This window comes from Ictalurus punctatus, chromosome 11 (assembly GCF_001660625.3).
Source record: "Ictalurus punctatus breed USDA103 chromosome 11, Coco_2.0, whole genome shotgun sequence".
NCBI lineage: Eukaryota > Metazoa > Chordata > Actinopteri > Siluriformes > Ictaluridae > Ictalurus > Ictalurus punctatus.
Genome location: NC_030426.2, coordinates 7,892,444 through 7,911,122, shown reverse-complemented (window position 1 = coordinate 7,911,122; position 18,679 = coordinate 7,892,444). Strand labels below are relative to the sequence as shown.

Genomic DNA, 18,679 nt, shown 5'->3' with positions numbered 1-18,679 from the left:
TGACACGACCAACCAGGTTCTGCCCACGCCTGAAGCCGACATCACAACCAACCAGGTTCTGCTCACACCCAAGTCTGCTGTCACGGCCAACCAGGTTCTGCTCACGTCCAAGTCTGCTGACATGACCAACCAGGTTCTGCTCACAGCCAAGTCTGCTCACTTTAACAACCAGGTTTTGCTCACGCACAAGTCTGCTGACATGGACAACCAGGTTCTGCCTGCGCCCGAGTCTGGACAACCAGGTTCTGCTTGTGCCCGAGTCTGCTGACACGGACAACCAGGTTCTGCACGCGCCCGAGTCTGCTTACACGGATAACCAAGATCTGATCATGCTTGAAGCCGACGTCACAACCAACCAGGTTCTGCTCACACCTGAAGCTGACATCACGGACAACCAGGTTCTGCTCATGCCCAAGTCTGCTGACACGGACAACCAGGTTCTGCTCGTGCCCGAGTCTGCTGACACAGACAACCAGGTTCTGCTCACGCCCGAGTCTGCTGACACGGATAACCAAGTTCTTCTCACGCCCGAGTCTGTTGATACGGACAGCCAAGCTCTACTCATGCCCGAGTCTGCTGACATGGATAACCATGTTCTGCTCATGCCCGAGTCTGTTGACACAGACAACCAAGTTCTGCTCACGCCCGATTCTGTTGACACAGACAACCAAGTTCTTCTCATGTCCGAGTCTGCTGACACAGCCAACCACCTTCTGCTCACACCTGAGTCTGTTGACACAGACAACCAAGTTCAGCCTGCAGAGTAGATGGAGGACGATACTCCGCCTTTCTGCTCCACTGATGACGTCGCTCTGCCTTCCTGCTCCGCTGAGAACGTCGCTCCACACTCAAGAAGGGACGACGAGATGGGTCACCAAGTCAAGCACCTGTCTAAAGCTGACGACACAACTTCCCAAGCCTGGGTCTTGCCTAATGACCCCAGTGAACCAGCCCCAGCCTCATGTCTGCTCCTCGGCTCCTCGAAGAACCTGGTACTTGTCGGACAATGCCTGCATTGGAACCTGAGGGGCTGTGAAGACATTTTGCCCAGAGGTCAGGACCGCTGGGGCAGGGAGTGTATTTTGGCGCTTCGGGAGAAGCGTTCTTGAGGGGGTTCTGTCATATCACAGCAAACCAGTGACTACTTTTCCATCCTGCACTGCGGCCTACAAACATGGCCACCATGGACTGCAATTCCCAGAACACACACACGTTAACATTCTCTGGAATTCTAATCACACACCTGTTGCCAATCTCACACTCACTCACTCCAAGCTATATAAGAGACTTTTTGAACACTATGAATTGGCAAAGTATTAGTGTTCTCACTGTACCAAGCGATTATACCCTGTTCCTCGTTTTGTTTCATGGTTCTTGATCTTGTTCTCGTTTCTCTTTCTCGATTCTACCCTTGCCCTGTTTATGTCTGTTTGCCAGTCGCCTGACCCTTTGCCTGTTTCTTGACCTCGCTATGGTCTCATGTTTTGGATTTGTCTGTCTGTCTCTCTCTAATAAATGGCTCTTATCTGCAATTGCATCTGTCCTAGTCTCCATTACGTCCATTACGTGACAACTTTTTTTTTTTCATTTAGTACAGCCCTTCAGAAGCTACATTAGATATTTACGTTTTTCCCCAGAAGACAAAGTAACAATTTATACTGATCATCCTGTTCAAAAGTTTATTTATTAAGATTTAGCAGATTCTCCAGGGGTATGTAAATTGATGAACACAACTGTATGGTGTATATTTTCCACTTTAAGTGCGTAGTTCATAATATTGTTAACAAATTACATATTTTCTTTTCTCAGCCAAACCTGTTCGGCCGGGGCACTACCCTGCATACTCACAAATCAATCACATGTTCATGCGCACCAGTGATCCAAGAATCGCATTTAGCAATGCATTGTTTCAGAGAGCCATTCAACCCAACATAAAGGCTAAATCAAACAAGTGAGTTATGCTAATTCTTTACATATTGTTATATATACACATATATACAGTGGTGTTTGAAAGTTTGTGATCCCTTTAGAATTTTCTATATATCTGCATAAATATTACATAAAACATCACCAGATGTACATATTTTGTTTCACATGAAGTGTGCATTTGCATTTTGTACAGAGTTCCTGAGGACAGACACAGCACAGCAAATGAGTCGCTAGACTGCACTCACAAGCTCAGCACTGTCAATGGTAAACTACTCTGTTTCAAACTGCAGATTCCAAGTCAAATGAATTGCACTAATTTCATTACAGCTTTTATATTTAACAGCCTAACTCCTGTTTATAAATATAATTCCTATTATAATTCCTAATTCCTATTATAAATATCATTCATTTACAATGTTGGTATTTATTCACAGGGAATACCACTGACATCAATGACAACAGGTAGGTCTTAATAATTTACTTAAATGCCATAAATGATATACACAAAATATATTAATATCAAGCTTTCTGTTTTTGTACCTTACCGTCATGCTCTGCCACTGGATTGTTCTATGTGGCTCTAATAAAAAAATCTGGTGACTGCTTCTGATTCCTGCCATAGTGTGCCTCTCAGTGACTGTTCAGTGTGTAATAATGATGGGCACTGCAGCGCTCCTCCTGACCAGGTGAAACAGCAACAACAGGTTATCCAACAGGATAAAGCAACCAGCTAATCACTTAGAAAATGTACTGCCTGAGGTACAAAAAATCCACCAGAAGAATGTACAGATATAATTGAAATAACACTCATAGTAGTTTTCAGTAGATAATATTCCTTCTAATACTGAATCTTGTTCTAACTTTTAGATATATTATAATTTGTTGCTATTAAGGGAGCATTAAGAAAGTGAATGCTTGTCTCTGTCATAGGTAACATGTAAGTTCCTTTCTGTATACCTGCATGTTGCCTGCGAATGGTCCTTCACAGAAAAGGCCATTGCATTTCTATATTCTGTATACGTTAAATAGCTTTTAAAGTCAACCAGCAGATGGTGCAGTTTTGTGTTTTGAACATCAGCATTTGCTATATACAAATATAGTATACTACATTCAAATACTGTATGAGAATTTTGAGATGATGTGAGATGGCATTATAATCAAAAGTCAGTTGTGTGTAGTTAAGTATTGATGAAGTTATATTGAGATGAAAAGGCACAAACATACGCATCATAAATAATGTAGATCAGGCTGTAGTTGCTTAACTATCAACTATTCAGTGAGAATCTCTAATTCATTCACTGAACAGACATTACTCAGTATGGGGCTTATATGTTCTCTCTGTGAGCGTGTAGCTGTGACTCTCTCCTAATCAGCCAGTTAGGATGACAGCATGAGGGAGGTCAGAAATACTGTACATCTTGATAATAAAGACAGAATTGCGTAAACCTCAGAGCTAATACAAATGAGTATTTGTTTTGCTAGGTTACTCTGGTACAGGTGGTCCACTGAACTCTGAAAAGTCTATTCACTGACCTTTAGCTATACTTATCTGATTCATAAACAAGAAATTAGCTTTTTGAAACATAAACTTATTTTTGGATTTTGCATTTTCAGGTGTGTGTGTTCCAGGCCTAGGGTGTGCATGCATATTAAATACATGTATTTTGCTAACTTATATATATATATATATATTGCCTAATATACAATAGTCCTATTTCCTAACATGATTCAATGGAGATTGGTAAACAAACATAAATCATGTGGAGTCAGGCCAGTGATTTGCAGTTACTAAATTTTTTTGCCTTTGCTTTTTGTGTTTGTCTTGTGACTAAAATATAGTGCATGCTGCACAACATGCATCTGTAGCACATAAGATGGCCCTACTCAGGAAAATGTGTCAATAAAAAAAATACATACATCTCTACATGCTATGCTTTCGACTGTTATTTGAAATAGATATGCTTGGGAATGTAAAATAGACTCGATTCTGATTCATTTCTATTGCACTAGGAGTATCATGTATAATTCTTAACGCAAGATGAATTCCAAACCTACGTGACCATGCTCTTTGTGTCTGAATGTGAGCTCCTGTTACTACTTGAACCAGTCTCACCACTGCTGCATTGCTGCGTAATCCAATAATTCATTATAACTTCACTGTCTGGTGCCTTGGTGACAGAGAATGACACCGTAGCAGTATATTCTGGCAGATTACAGAACCATGCTGACCAAATACAGACTCGGAGCACACAGTATGGCTATCGAAATGGGGCGGTATAAATACATGGTCTGTATAATCTCTCTGGTTTTATTCATTTATTTATTAGAATTGTTACTATTATTAATATTATTATTATTATTATTATTATTATTATTATTATTATTATTATTATTAATAATATTCATTTCAGTTATTAACATTCCCATTAGATTATTCCCATTCTTGAAAACTCACTGCCTAAATGTTTTTTTAATTCTCTTTTGTATGATAATTGGCAATACTTAGACCTTAGACACATAATGGGCTATTAAACGTGCCATAAAGAGAAAGGAACTTGATCTAAAGTCCAAACTTATTCAAAAGTGAGTGCCACTAAAGTTCAAACATCAAACCTACAGTCTGATTGTTATGACTGTTTGAGCTGTTCTCCCTTTGGAAGATAATGTTCTTAAAACGAGTGCACATTCGTATGCAGCCTATGCACTGTTCCCTTTACTGAAGATTCAGATAACTGTAGATAATACACTCAAGGCCTTGATTAATTTTCAATGTTGGATAAGACAGAGAGAATGGGAAGCAGTGAAAAAGTGAAAAAAAGACAACGATTATATTGTACGTAGCAAATGTTCGTAAAATGGGGCTGGGTTCCCAAACAGATCAATAAGAGGGAACATGTAACACCTGCTGAAAGAGAAAAGACAACAGCTGAACTCTAGTGTGGACCTGGGACAAAGGACAAAGTTCAGGATAAGGAATCAAAGGACAGAATTCTGTCTCACACACACACACACACACACACACACACACACACACACACACACACACACACACACACACACACACACACACACACAAATACACCAGAAAATCCTGGTGCTCGGAGGGAAGTATGTGGATGGTTTGACCAAGAGAAGAGGCTCATGTAAAAGGTGAGTTTGAGTCTCTTTCTAAACTGCTTAGATTTTAGACATAAATAAAAATGGTTTCTTTTTGATTACAAATCATCTTTTTGATTATCAACATACATTGATATGTATATAGGGGACTATGTTTGCCAGCACCAAGTCGGTTGTGCCTTCGTCAGTGGATGTTCATTGACGTCCACTTCTCGGTTGGTACGCAACACTTCCAGTGTTTTCAAATTTATTTATAAGTTTGGCTACAGTGTTGTGTGTGATCAGCGTACCATGTTTCATGTTAAAGTCCATCTGGGAAAAAATATATACTATAAATAAGCATGAAAAAATTTGGAAGACATTTTGCTAATGTCCTCTAAGTATGGAGACTTTTGGGACACCTTGGGACACACACACAAAAATGATACATCTTTTTTTGAATGTAAAATGTAAACTTGAACCTGAGTATTGAAATGCTTGCACTGCACATTTGAAACTCTTGAATCTACCCAAATTCATTATCTTTGGTTCCCTTACAAGGTAAATATACAACGTAAATTTATGCACTGATGTGATAATAGTGCACAATAAGCAGAGTCATAAATGAGAAAGATCCACTGTGAAGTCACACAAAGTCAGTGGTCTAAATATACACTACATGGCCAAAAATATGTGCACACCTGACCATCAGACCCATATGTGGTTGTGGGGATTTGTGTTCATTCAGCCACAAGAGCCTTAGTAAGGTAAGGTGGGTCTATAGCTGTTTTTTGAAGATGGTGAGAGATTCTGTGGTCCGGATTGAGGTTGGAAATTCATTCCACCACTGAGGAGCAGTTAGTTTGAATGTTCTTGAAAAGGACCTTGAGCCACGCTGAGTAGATACTACTAAGTGTCAGTCGCTAATCAATCGCAGATTGCGTGAGGGAACGTAAGCCTTCAGGAGAGAGTTGAGGTAGGAGGGTGCTGTTCCAGACAAGGTCTTGTACGTGAGCATCAAGGCCTTGAATTTGATCCGGGCGGCTACAGGAAGCCAGTGGAGGGAGATGAAGAGGGGTGTGACATGGGTTCTCTTGGGCTGGTCGAAGACGAGGCGTGCTGCTGCATTCTGAATCATTTGAAGGGGTTTGATCTAGCTGGCTGGGAGGCCCGAGAGTAGTGAGTACAGTAGTCCAGTTTTGAGATAACAAAAGCCTGGACTAGTATCTGTGTAGCCTGTTCGTTGAGGTAGGGTCTGATTTTCTTGATGTTGTACAGAATGAACCTACAGGACCGTGCAGTTGTTGAGATATGGTCTGTAAAGGTCAAGCTGTCATCAAGAATCACCCCAAGGTTCCTGGCTGTCCTGGTTGGCTTGAGTGTGGTTGAGCCGAGCTGTACAGTGAGGTTGTGGTTGCTTGAGGGACAGGCTGGGATGACGAGAAGCTCAGATTTTGCCAGGTTGAGCTTGTGGTGGTGTTCCCTCATCCAGACCGAGATGTCCGACAGGCAAGCAGAGATACGTGCAGAGAAGGATGGATCATCAGGCTGGAAGGACAAATAGCATAGCAATGATATGAGAAGCTGTGAGACTCAATCACCTGCCCTAGGGATTTCGTGTACATAGAAAAGAGGACTGGACCCAGAACTGACCCCTGTCGAACGCCAGTTGTGAGTTGATGAGTTTCAGAAATACTGCCCCTCCATGATACCTTGAAGGATCTGTCTGAGAGATAGGATTCCACCCAGCGTAGAACCGTTTCGGTGATGCCCAGGCTGGAGAGAGTTGACAGGAGGATCTGATGGTTCACAGTGTCAAAGGCACCACTCAACTTTGGAAAACCATGTCTTCATGGACCTCATTTTGTGCACAGTGATATTGTCATGCTGGAATACGTTAGGCCCCTTAGATTCCAGTGAAGACAAATTGTAATCTTGCAGCAAAGACATTCTATACAATTCTATGCTTCCAACTTTATAGCAACATTTTGGGGAAGACCGACATGTGTGTGTGAACCTTGGGTGTCCACAAATTTGTCCATATAGTGTATATGTCAAAAGGTGAAATAACTGAAAGGTCAGTGGTGGGGTGCTCCATTCTTTTAAATTACTATTGAAGACCGTGGAATTATTAGGTTCAGTCTATTTTTTGTTTGTTTGTTTGTTTGATTTATTTGCAAAAATAAACTAATGCTATAAATATTTACATGGTACTGGATATATGTGGGGTGGCACAGTACAGCAGATAGTGTTGTCACCTCCTAGCTTATATGATCCTAAGCTATGTGGAGTTTTGCATGTTCTCTCCATTGTTCACTTGTGTTTCCTCCAAGTTCTCCAGTTTCCTTCCACTTTCAAAAAACATGCAGGTAGGTCGACTGGTTACGCTAAATTTCCTGTAGGTGTGAATGGCATCCCATCCGGGGTGGACTCTGCCTCACACCCAGTGTTCCCAGTGTATGCTCTGGATCCACCACAACTCTGACCAGTATAAAGTGGTTCTCATAAGATGAATGAATGAATGAATAAATGAATGAATATATCTGGCAAGTTTTACACTGTAATGTCGGTTAAAAGTATTTGTAAAAAAAAATTAAGTGAAAAGTTGTATTATCATTTAAGGATCAATATCACACTATTGTTGATTATAACCTTATAATTCCAATTCCAAGGGCAGTGTATGCCATGACAAACATGCTTATATGGTATCAAACATGAATGCAATAAATGTAACAATTAGTTATCCATTAATAATGGATGGAAATAATTTATGTGGAATATTGCAGAATACATGTCAGACATTCCTACAGTACATAGACAGCAGGAGAACAAACTGAAAGAGGTAGGATATGTTGCACTGTCATTGTCCGTTCTCTTTATCTAAAGTACATGTCAATATGTTGTGCTGTCTCAGATACACACTCAATCAGAACATATCTATTAGTTATCTAGAGTAAAGCAGTGTACACAAGCAATGCACTCTCAAACTCAAACTAGAACTAAACATTGTTTACACTGTGTGATAACTTGGTCACTGTGATTGGGGACGATGCCTCAGAATAACAGCACAGGTAACCAGAGGTCAGTGTAAATATAAATGTATAGAGGACACGCACACACTTACATAGATTTCACACAGAAAGCTTGTTTCATTACCATCATACAAAGAGTATGATATTAATGTGGGTGCAAGGTGGCTTAGTGGTTAGCACGTTCGCCTCACACCTGTAGGGTTAGGGGTGCAATTCCCACCATGGCCCCAGTGTGTGCGGAGTTTGCATGTTCTCCCTGTGCTGTGGTGGTTTCCTCCCCCAGTCCAAAGACATGCATGGTAGGCTGATTGTCTAAAGTGTCCGTAGTGTATGGATGAGTGTGTGAGTGGGAGTGTGTATGTGATTGTGCCCTGCGATGGATTGGCACCCCATCCAGGATGTACCAATCAGGCCTTGTACCCGATGCTCCCTGGGATAGGCTCCAGGTTCCCTGTGGCCCAGTAGGATAAGCGGTATAGAAAATGGATGATGGTAATGAAAACATATCTGCAATTGCAAGTTTTTTTCCCCTTGCACTCCAGATGCAACTCAAGTCAAGCTAAGTCAAGCTAAAACATCCTGCAACTGGAATAACCATGGCAGCCAGCAAGACAAGCAGTAATTTGGTGCATCGCACCAGTGGCCTGGCATCTGATAGTAATCCTTCTCCCATAGAGAATGGGCCTGGCAGACAGGGTGGGTATGAATCCACACATCTTTCAATCTTAAAAATAAAAAACATAACTAAATTACTATTATGGTGAAGTGCTTTAAAGTACATTGGCTGGTCAGTTAGCAGAAAGGTGTGTATGTTTGCAGATGCCAAACACACGGAGCTTAATTCAGAAGTTATGCTGCAGAGAACAAGGCATGTAGAGGTAAGAGAAGTTTGCTTAAGTCTTGAGATCATAAAAACCTGAGCTATTATAGAGCTTTACAGGTCATGTTGCCCCTTATCTGCTTTAAAAGTAATCAATGTCCTCGGAACACAAGCTGATATATCACTCTTCCCTAAACAGCGGATAAAAGCAGAGGTCATCGAGCAAGTAAAAGCTCAGATGAGTGAGGTGTTGGACAAAGTGCTTACAGACTCATTACAGTCATTCTCCTCAAGTGCAGTTGAGAATACACACCAAAAGACTGATGAAAAAGCTAGGAGGTAAAAACCATAAAATGAGTTCCCTATATTTTCACCAGCTCTTTGCAATAATATCAAGTGTAGTGTAAAACAAGAATTAAATTAGTCTTTATGATTTCAGACATAGAATGGAAGATGGAAAGGTTTTTGTGGCCAGGAAGTCCATACTCGAGTAAGTGTGAATAGAAATTGAGACTGTATGTCTGTAGTGCAGGGAATATTTATACGGAAGTATTCTACAATTTTATGTTCTTTTTCTCTAGCGAGCTGTTTGAGATCAGTCACATCCGGAGCATTTATCACATGTTTGTGGCTGCTCTCTTCCTATTCATCATCAGCACATTGGCTGTGGACTACATTGACCAGGGCAGGTGTGTTTGCCATACCTATTCCACATCTCTTTGTTCCAAAAACTAGTTGTTGTAAAAACTTTGAGTTGTAACAAGAACCTTTGCAATTATACAACATACATTAGCTTAAATATTAATATACTATAGCATACTTGTGCCTGAGTTCCCTGGGATAGGCTCCAGGCTCCCCCACGACCCTGTGTAGGATAAATGGTATGGAAAATGGATGTATCGATAGACAACATAATTTAATTAACACATTGTTTCTTTATTTCAGGCTGGTTCTAGATTTTGACTTGTTCTTCTATGCCTTTGGCCAGCTGGGCACTGTCATATGGGCCTGGCTTATCATGTTCAGTTACACCCTGCTTGGACCGTACTATATTCTGAGGCAGTGGAGGGAACATCACTACCAGTGGAAGATGCTAGCATCAATAGCAACAGCTATAGTGCTGTTGGCAGCTGAAATGAGTGTGCTGGGGTATTTCCCTGTGTATGTTGTCCTGCACTACCAGTTGCCCCCAGCATCACGCTTCATCATCATCCTTGAACAGGTATTTTGAGAATACAATATAAATTAGTCACAATTGGCATGTTCTCATATATTTGTGACTCAGTTCTGTGACTCTGTTACAAGGCTAGATGATGTTTGCACAAACTCACTTGATAAATGGTTAGCCAGCAACTATGACTTGAGTCTGATAATCATACATTGTCCTGCTTCATGCGCCATTAGTTCACTATCTGTTAGTGACCTCCATTTACTGCTGGTATTAGGTTAATAATAAAGTTGAACATTCCAATACATTAGCCACTGTTCTTCAACAAACAAATGTGTTTAGACAAAGAATAGTGTACAATACAGCCATGTGCACAATGCAATTCCAACCATGACTGGTGTGCAAAGAGAGGGCCAAAGGCCATAAGGAAAACACATTGTAGAGAAAATCGAGGAGATTAGGGTGGAGTTCACGAATGTGAACAGACAGAGATAAGGAAAAACTCCTTGAGAGAAACTAAACTCAAACTTCTAGAGAGAATTGATAATATAGCATATAGTCATACAGCGAAAAGGAAAGGGAATTGCAGCAAGCAATGAGTAATGAGATAAGTATAAGATAATGCTTTAATCACAGCAATAGTTAGGAGGTCTATAAAGGTTATTCATTGCGGCAGGAATGAAGTGTTCATTGCTATGGTAAACTTATCAGATCATTCATTGTGGCAACATTGCAATGCATAAAATCATGTAGATATGGGACAGCAGCTTTGGGTAATATTTACATCAACAATCAGAATGGGGAAAAATGCTATCTCAGTAATTTTGACTGTGGCATGATTGTTGGTGCCAGATGGGCTGGTTTGAGTATTTCTATATCTGCTGATCTCCAGGGATTTTCACACACAACAGTCTCTAGAGTTTACTCAGAATGGTGCAATAAATAAAAAACATCCAGTGAACAGTAGTTCTGCAGACGGAAACGCCTTGTTGATGAGAGAGGTCAACGATGTATGGCTGGACTAGTTCGAGCTGACAGAAAGGCTACAGTAACTCACATAACCACTCTGTACAATAGTGGTGAGCGGAAAAGCATCTCCAAAATGCGCAACACATTGAACCTTGAGACTGATCGTCTACAACAGCAGAAGACCATGTCAGGTTCCACTTCTGTCAGCCAAGAACAGAAAGCTGAGGCTGCAGTGGGCACAGACTCACCAAAACTGGACAGCTGAAGACCAGAAAACGTAGGCTGGTCTGATGAATTTCAGTTTCTACTGAGGCACACAGACGGTTGAATCAGAATTTTGGGCCAACAGCATGAATCCATGGACCCAACCTGCCTTGTGTCAACAGTCCAGACTGGTGGAAGTGGTGTAATGGTGTGGGGAATGTTTTCTGGGCACACTTTGGGCCCGTTAATACCAATCAATCATCACTTGAATTCCACAATCTATTTGAGTATTGTTGCTGATCATGTGCATCCCTTCATGGCCACAATTTACCCAACCTCTAATGGCTACTTCCAGCATGATAATGCACCATGCCACAAAGCAAATGTCATCTCAAACTGGTTTCATGAACATGACAATGAGTTCAGTGTTCTTCAGTGGCCTTCCCAGTCACCGGATCTGAATTCAGTAGGACATGTTTGGGATGCGGTAGAATGGGAGATTCACAGCATGCACCTGAAAAATCTGCAGGAATTGCTTGATGCAAATCATGTCAACATGGACCAGAATCTCAAAGGAATGTTTCCAACATCATGTGAAATCCATGCCACTGAGAAATGAGGCTGTTTTGAGAGCAAAGGGAGGTCCTACCCAGTATTAGAACACTGTTCCTAATAAATTGCCCAGTGAGTGTATACAGTCCCCTCTAAAATTATTGAAACAGCAAGGCCAATTCTTTCATTTTTGCTATACACTAACGACATTTGGGTTTAGGATCAAAAAATTTATATGAGACGATAAATAAAAATTTCGGCTTTCATATCCTGACATTTCCATCTAGATGTGTTAAACAACTTAGAACATGGCACTTTTGGTGGCAGACCACCCAATTTTTAGGTGCACAAAAGTATTGGAACATCCATCCTGCATCATCAATAAAGGTTAGTGAGCCCATTCCAGAAGCAGCCATAAAAATCCAAGCCATGATACTACCTCCACCATTCTTGACCACTGAGCTCATATGTTTTGGATCATGAGCAGATCCTTTCTTTCTCCACACTTTGTCCTTTCAATCACTTGGATAGAGGTTAATCTTGGTCCCAAAACTTTTGTGGCTCATCTCTGTATTTATTTGTGAATTCCAATCAGGCTTTCTGATTCTTATTCTTATGAATCATTCTGCGAATGCAGTATTCACAAGCAAAACCTAGAGTAAATATTCAGAGCTATTAATTGTTTAAACAATCAATCTAACAGGCCACACCTGGGCAACAAGAAACACCTGTCAGTCATATGCTGCAGTATTTTTTATCACTTGAAATATGGGTAGGTTAAAAAAAGATACCATGTTTTAAGTTGTTTACCACATCTAGATGTAAATATCAGGAAATGAAAGCTTAAATTCTGATCTATTGCCTTATGTTATTGTATTTTTTTTTTTTCATCTGAAACGTCTTCAATGTAAAGCTACAAACAAAATGTAAAGCAAAACTGACTAGTATTTTTGGTCTTTTTGACTAATTATTGTCTTATACCAAGAAGATAACACCAGTAAATAATTAACATCATAGTACATAGTTGTGAGAAATCCATAGTTCTTGAGACAACGGAGAAAAAATAGTAAATTATTCTGTACTGCTGTGCTCTGGTACAAAATGTCAAGGATGGGTAGTGACATGTTTAGGATTTTTGTCATGTCCTAATAATTACATTAAAGCAGCGGTTCTTAACCTGGGAGTTGCAAAGTGGTAGTAGGGGGGTTGCGGGAAAACTTTGATTTTAAATGAGTGTACACAGAGGTTCACAGAGAAGCCATTGCTGGATTTTTGGATTTCCGAGTGGGGGGTCCGTGTAGGGGGGTGGATTTATTGGGCGGTCACAAAACAATGGCATTCTTGAAAGTGGGTGGCACTCACAAAAAGTTTAAGAACCACTGCATTAAAGTAAAACAATGTTTGTTTAACGATAAAGATAAATAAAGACTTGGCTAAAAATTGACCTTACTGGATACTTTATACCAGATACGATTCCTGATGAAGAGCTATTCCTATATTCGGGAGACGGTTGTGGAAGTACTCAGCACCAAATCAAAGAAAGGTAATTCTACGTAGCTTGCTTACTAAACCTTCTAATGCCGCCTTTCATTCAGTCCTCTGGGACCCTCAGATGATCCACGTTTTTGCTCTGTCCCAGCTTCCAGCACACAAAAACCAAGCAATTAAGAGCACTGAATACCTGGTTTAGATGTGTTTTGGGGTCCTACAGGCACAATTTGGAATAAATTTGGCACAAGGTAGTGTTGCCACCTCACAGCTCCAGGATCTCTGATTCAATCATGAGCTTGGATTACCGTATGTGCAGAGTTTTGCATATTCTTCCCATGTCTGCGTGGGATTCTTCCCAAAAACCTCCACATCCACATAGTTAGACTGACTACTCTAAATGAGTGTACGAGTGTATGAATATGTGTGTGCATGGTGCCCTGCAGTGGTATCCCATCCAGTGTGTATACCTGCCTTGTGCAATGTTTCCATGATAGGCTCTGGATTAATCTCAACCCTGACTAGTATAAAGAGGTTACTGTAAATTAATCAATGTTTGAATGTATAAATTACTTACAGGTTGAGTAGGATTAAAAATATTATCCCAGACCAATCCTCAAAAAATGGGCTTTGAAAATACTGCTTTGGGATTAAACTGTGATGAAACTTTTAATGTTTTTTGTGTGTGTTCCAGGTGAAGCTGCCAGCTTCCCTACTCTTTCCAACTATCTCTACTTCTTGTTTTGCCCAACTCTGATCTACAGGGAGACATACCCTCGGTAAAAATCTCTCATTTTTTAACCATTAGATCAATCCGCTAACTTATTCTCAAAGACTACTGGCATTATAAATGATATCAAACACAAAATAAATGTGTTTAAAGTTGTGGTATTCATTCCCAGAAACCCTTATATCAGATGGAACTATGTGAGGAGGAACTTTGCAATGGTGACCCAGTTTAAATTTTTGATCGTTACTCATTTGATATTAATGCTGAATTTATTGAGAATTCTGACATTAAATAATATATATTATCCTTCTGAACCCTCCATTCTGCTGTAGATTTTGGGAAGTCTGTTTTACCTCTACTTTATCCTGGTACGTCTGTGTATCCCTGTGTATATGAATAAAAGCAATCAGCCATTCAGCCGACGTACTCTGGTTCTGGCTGTGTTTCACTCAACCTTACCAGGTACATCACAGACACACACGCACACACACACACACACACACACACACACACACACACACACACACACACACACACACACACACACACACACACACACCACACCACACCACACCACACACTTATTATCATGCTTCTATACAGGTCTGCTTCTTCTTCTTCTTCTGCTGCTGCTACTTCTTCTTTTTCTTCTTCTGCTTCTTCTTCTTCTTCTTGTTTGTCTTCTTCTTCTTATTATTATTATTATGAAACCTTATGTAAAATTAAGAGATGACAATATATTGCTAACCAGTATACTGGATTGTATAATACTGTATATATGGTCTGCACTTATATAGCGCTTCTTTTAACCTTAGAACTTCTACAAAGTGCTTTACACTGGTTTTCATTCACCCATTCACACACACACACACACACACACACACACATGGAAGAGGGTAGAGATATGCACATGTAGGCCATATTTAGGAGAGATGAGATATTAATAATAAATTCTGCACAGTGTGTATGTGCGCATATGTGTGTGTGTGTGTGTGTGTGTGTGTGTGTGTGTGTGTGTGTGTGTGCGCGCGCGTGCGCGTGTGCGTGTTTGTTCAGACACAGTATCATGAACTCATGTCATGAACTGTGGGTCCTCTTAATAGTGTTTTTTTTAAAATACTGTCTCATGCAGAATGACACATATATTGCTTTTAAAATAAGTGTATGTACTTGTGTTGTATGCCTCTGTCAGGTATGCTGATGCTCCTATTGGGCTTTTTTGCATTTTTGCACTGTTGGCTCAATGCCTTTGCTGAGATGCTGCGCTTTGCTGATCGGATGTTTTACAAAGTGAGAAATCTCATCCACTGCTAGACTTGCACTTAATTATATATGTGTGGTGGTCTGGGAAAAAAACATTTGGTGTTGGTGCAACTGACTTCTGACAAGATCCGAAAAACATGAAAAATCCAGATTCTTCCAAAATGGTTTTATTTTTTCTGCCAACAACATACATTTATGTTGTTAAGCTTTAAGAAACCATAAATACTATAAATTTGACAAAAATGCAGTGGAAATTTTTTTTATTTACTTTCTAAATGTGCCGTGGCTATCTTCCTGCAAACATCCTGTCAGGTAAGGAGCCAGTTTAACAAATGCATCAGTAAACACATTGGCATTGGCAGTGGTGTCTTAGCGGTTAAGGGTCTGGGTTACTGATTGGAAGGTTGGGAGTTCAAGCCCCAGCACTGCCAAGCTGCCACTGTTGGACCCTTGAGCAAGGCCCTTAACCCTCTCTGCTCCAGGGGCGCTGTATTACGGCTGACCCCAACTTCCTGACATGCTGGGGTATGTTAAGAAAAGAATTTCACTGTGCTGTAATGTATATGTGCTCAATAAAGACTCATTATCATTAAATGCAGTCTAAATTATATTTAGACCTTATATTTAAAATATTTAAAACCTTGCTGTCGAAGTGTGATTTCACACTATATAATAAATAAACCTCAGCCTTTGATTTTCTCCCTTTTCACATTTGGGAGAAGCAGATTTCATATATTTGTGGTTGAGATTAATGCAAAAAAAAAAAAATAATAAAAAATCTGGAGTTTATTTTACTTCAGGAAAACCTGTAGTTTTCATATTTATGTGTAGTATAAAATGTCACCACTTTCACCACGTGAAGGGCTTTCCCAACCCGCCACACACGCATTAAAAATCTAAGTGTATACATTCCAATGAAAACAATCACATATCTCATCTCCTTCCTATGATTAGGACTGGTGGAACTCCACCTCCTTCGCTAACTACTACCGCACCTGGAACGTGGTGGTGCATGACTGGCTCTATTATTATGCCTACCGGGACTTCCTCTGGGTAAGACACTTTATATCTTAATTGTTTCTAGAATTATCTCCACATACATAGTGCCTGTCCAAGACCCTAAATCAAACACTAAATTCTGCTAATCTCTCTCATCCCACTCCCTCATCTTCTTCTCAGTTATCAGGCCATCGCCTCCGTTCAGTCGCCACAATGTCTGTGTTTGCGGTTTCAGCTTTTGTTCATGAATATGCTTTTACCATGGGTTTTGGTTTTTTCTACCCTGTGATGTTCTGTCTGTTCGCAATTATTGGAGGTAAGACAGCGCACAACAAAGTACCTCACAAATGTGCATGCTCTTCCCTGGGTTGGCAAAAGCACTTTTTCAGTACAATTTAAGTAATAGAGATTAAAACATGTTTTGAGGAAAGCCTGCCTGTCTTTAAATATGCATATTTGCACTTTAAATACAGCTTTTTTGATACATACTGTATATATACTGTATATATCAGTAAAAATAAGAACATGTATCTATTATCATAGTGGTCTTCAACTTCACCCTCAATGACAAGCGCAAGAGTCCGGTGTGGAACATTATTATGTGGGCGTGTCTGTTCATTGGTCAAGGTGTGCAGGTGTGCCTATACTGCTTGGAATGGTACGCTCAGGTTCACTGCCCGCGTACTGGGGTAAGAGGCATGATAGCACTACATGACTCACTGATACAATTGACTGTTTACTGAGTAAATCAGATATTAGCTTATACTAGCATGTTTTATGGCTGTTGTAGTAAACGTTGTTGTAAATACTAACTTATAAATCTCAGATGTGAGCTCCTCCATTTTTGTATAGTAGTAGTAGTAGTAGTAGTAGTACTGCTATGGCCACTTGATGGTGCTGGAGGAGCAGATTGAATTTGACATCTTGAATACAGTGTTTTTGTTTTTTGTGTCCCCCAACCCCCCACCCCCACCATACAGACCGGGTTCTGGGAGTTGGTGACACCAAGATCCTGGACATGTAGTTATAACATTTAGATATCTAATGCTATCTTATGCTGTCACCGTCTAATGCCACAGTGTTATTTTATATGATGACTACAGATGATATGCAAAAGGCAGTATACAGCCCATGATTATCATTATCATCATCAATCACTCATCATTACTCAACATCACCTCATCAATAATGTGGTACCTACAGTATATGGCCAAAGGTTTGTGGACCCCTGACCATCACACCCATATGTGGGCCTTCCTTAAACTGTTGCCAGAAAGTTGGAAGCTTACGATTGTATAGGATGTCACTGTATGCCGTAGCAATTACGACTTCCTTTCAATGGAACTAAGAGGCCCAAAACTGTTCCAGCATGTGGCCTGTACAGAGCCCTGACGTGAAATTCACTGAACAACTCTGGGATGAACTGAATTGCCGACTGCGCCCCAGACCTTGCCCAACATCAATGCCTGACCTCACTAATACTCTTGCAGTTGAATGGGCACAAATCTCCAAATCCATGTCCCTGAAGAGAGGAGGTTATTATAACAGCAAAGGGGGGACTAAGTCTGAAGTGGGACATTCAAAAAGCATCTATGAGTGCGGTGTTCTGGTGTTTACAAACATTTGGCCATATGATGTATTTCTCATCTTGCTAGGCAATTCAGAGGAGTATGTGACCTATTAGTTGCTCTCATGCTTGTATTTCTTTTGGATTGTAAATAATTGTGTGCACTGTGTGGCTCTTGTACAAATAATAAAATGAGAGTGATATTGATTTATATGATCTGATTTTATTTACTGATGCCAAAATGATTACTGATATGTTTAAGAAATCTTAATGTCTCTTTTGTTCTGTAAAAGAAGGCACAAAGACTGTTCACTGTATCAGTACAGACATAGAGTGCACGTATGGTAAACTGTGCACTTTTCTCATTTCTACAAGAGGCCATGATTACACTGACTTCACCCAGTCACATTCCTTATCTCAGCAGTGTCTTCAATCTAAAAACATTTCAGTCCTGGTTCAGTCTTTGCTCCACATTTTATAGCAGGACAAACTCGAACTTTCCCAAAATGCCTTGTAATCCTTAACCTGGCCAGCAGCAGGGGCCATTGATTCATCAAAGATTTTGACATATATATGACATGCGGATAACGTGCCACACAGAAAAGCCATGGAAACCAATCAACCCTGGATTGTTTTTTTTTTTAAGAATTAAAGGTGAAATTATGTTATTTCCCATAATTCACTTTCATCTGTGCATTGTTGTAGTGCGATAATGAAATGCAATCACTGTCCAATGAAAGCCCTAAGCCATACTTAAGGATGTGGTTGTAATAAGACAAGGGAGGCACACCTGAAAGCATTATTTTCCAGTAGGTGTTGCCATCCATATAAAGGAATGCTATTTATAGGCTGTTATTTCTTC

General features: G+C 40.3%; 3 protein-coding genes across 4 annotated transcripts in view; 2 read left to right on the top strand and 1 right to left on the bottom strand.

Annotated features, from left to right (window-relative positions):
- Positions 1–3,834, top strand: part of kif5ab (kinesin family member 5A, b) — a 43,364-nt gene extending 39,530 nt beyond the window's left edge. Inside the window, exons 25-28 of the mRNA XM_017480323.3 lie at positions 1,810–1,951; positions 2,123–2,193; positions 2,364–2,391; positions 2,552–3,834. Of these exons, the coding sequence (XP_017335812.1) occupies positions 1,810–1,951; positions 2,123–2,193; positions 2,364–2,391; positions 2,552–2,663 (353 nt within the window). The 3' untranslated portion in view covers positions 2,664–3,834. The remainder of the gene's footprint in view (positions 1–1,809; positions 1,952–2,122; positions 2,194–2,363; positions 2,392–2,551) is intronic.
- Positions 1–18,679, bottom strand: part of LOC108272125 (mucin-5AC) — a 119,039-nt gene that overhangs the window by 9,862 nt on the left and 90,498 nt on the right. The gene's annotated exons all lie outside the window — the stretch shown is intronic.
- On the top strand, positions 4,926–18,028 carry soat2 (sterol O-acyltransferase 2). Its single transcript, XM_053683485.1, has 16 exons — positions 4,926–5,079; positions 8,600–8,753; positions 8,877–8,935; positions 9,077–9,216; positions 9,317–9,367; positions 9,459–9,566; positions 9,823–10,099; positions 13,238–13,313; positions 13,953–14,037; positions 14,161–14,206; positions 14,321–14,450; positions 15,181–15,278; positions 16,206–16,304; positions 16,431–16,566; positions 16,794–16,939; positions 17,231–18,028. Exons 2-16 carry the CDS (start codon positions 8,654–8,656, stop codon positions 17,285–17,287), a joined length of 1,608 nt encoding a protein of 535 aa, XP_053539460.1. The 5' UTR covers positions 4,926–5,079; positions 8,600–8,653; the 3' UTR covers positions 17,288–18,028.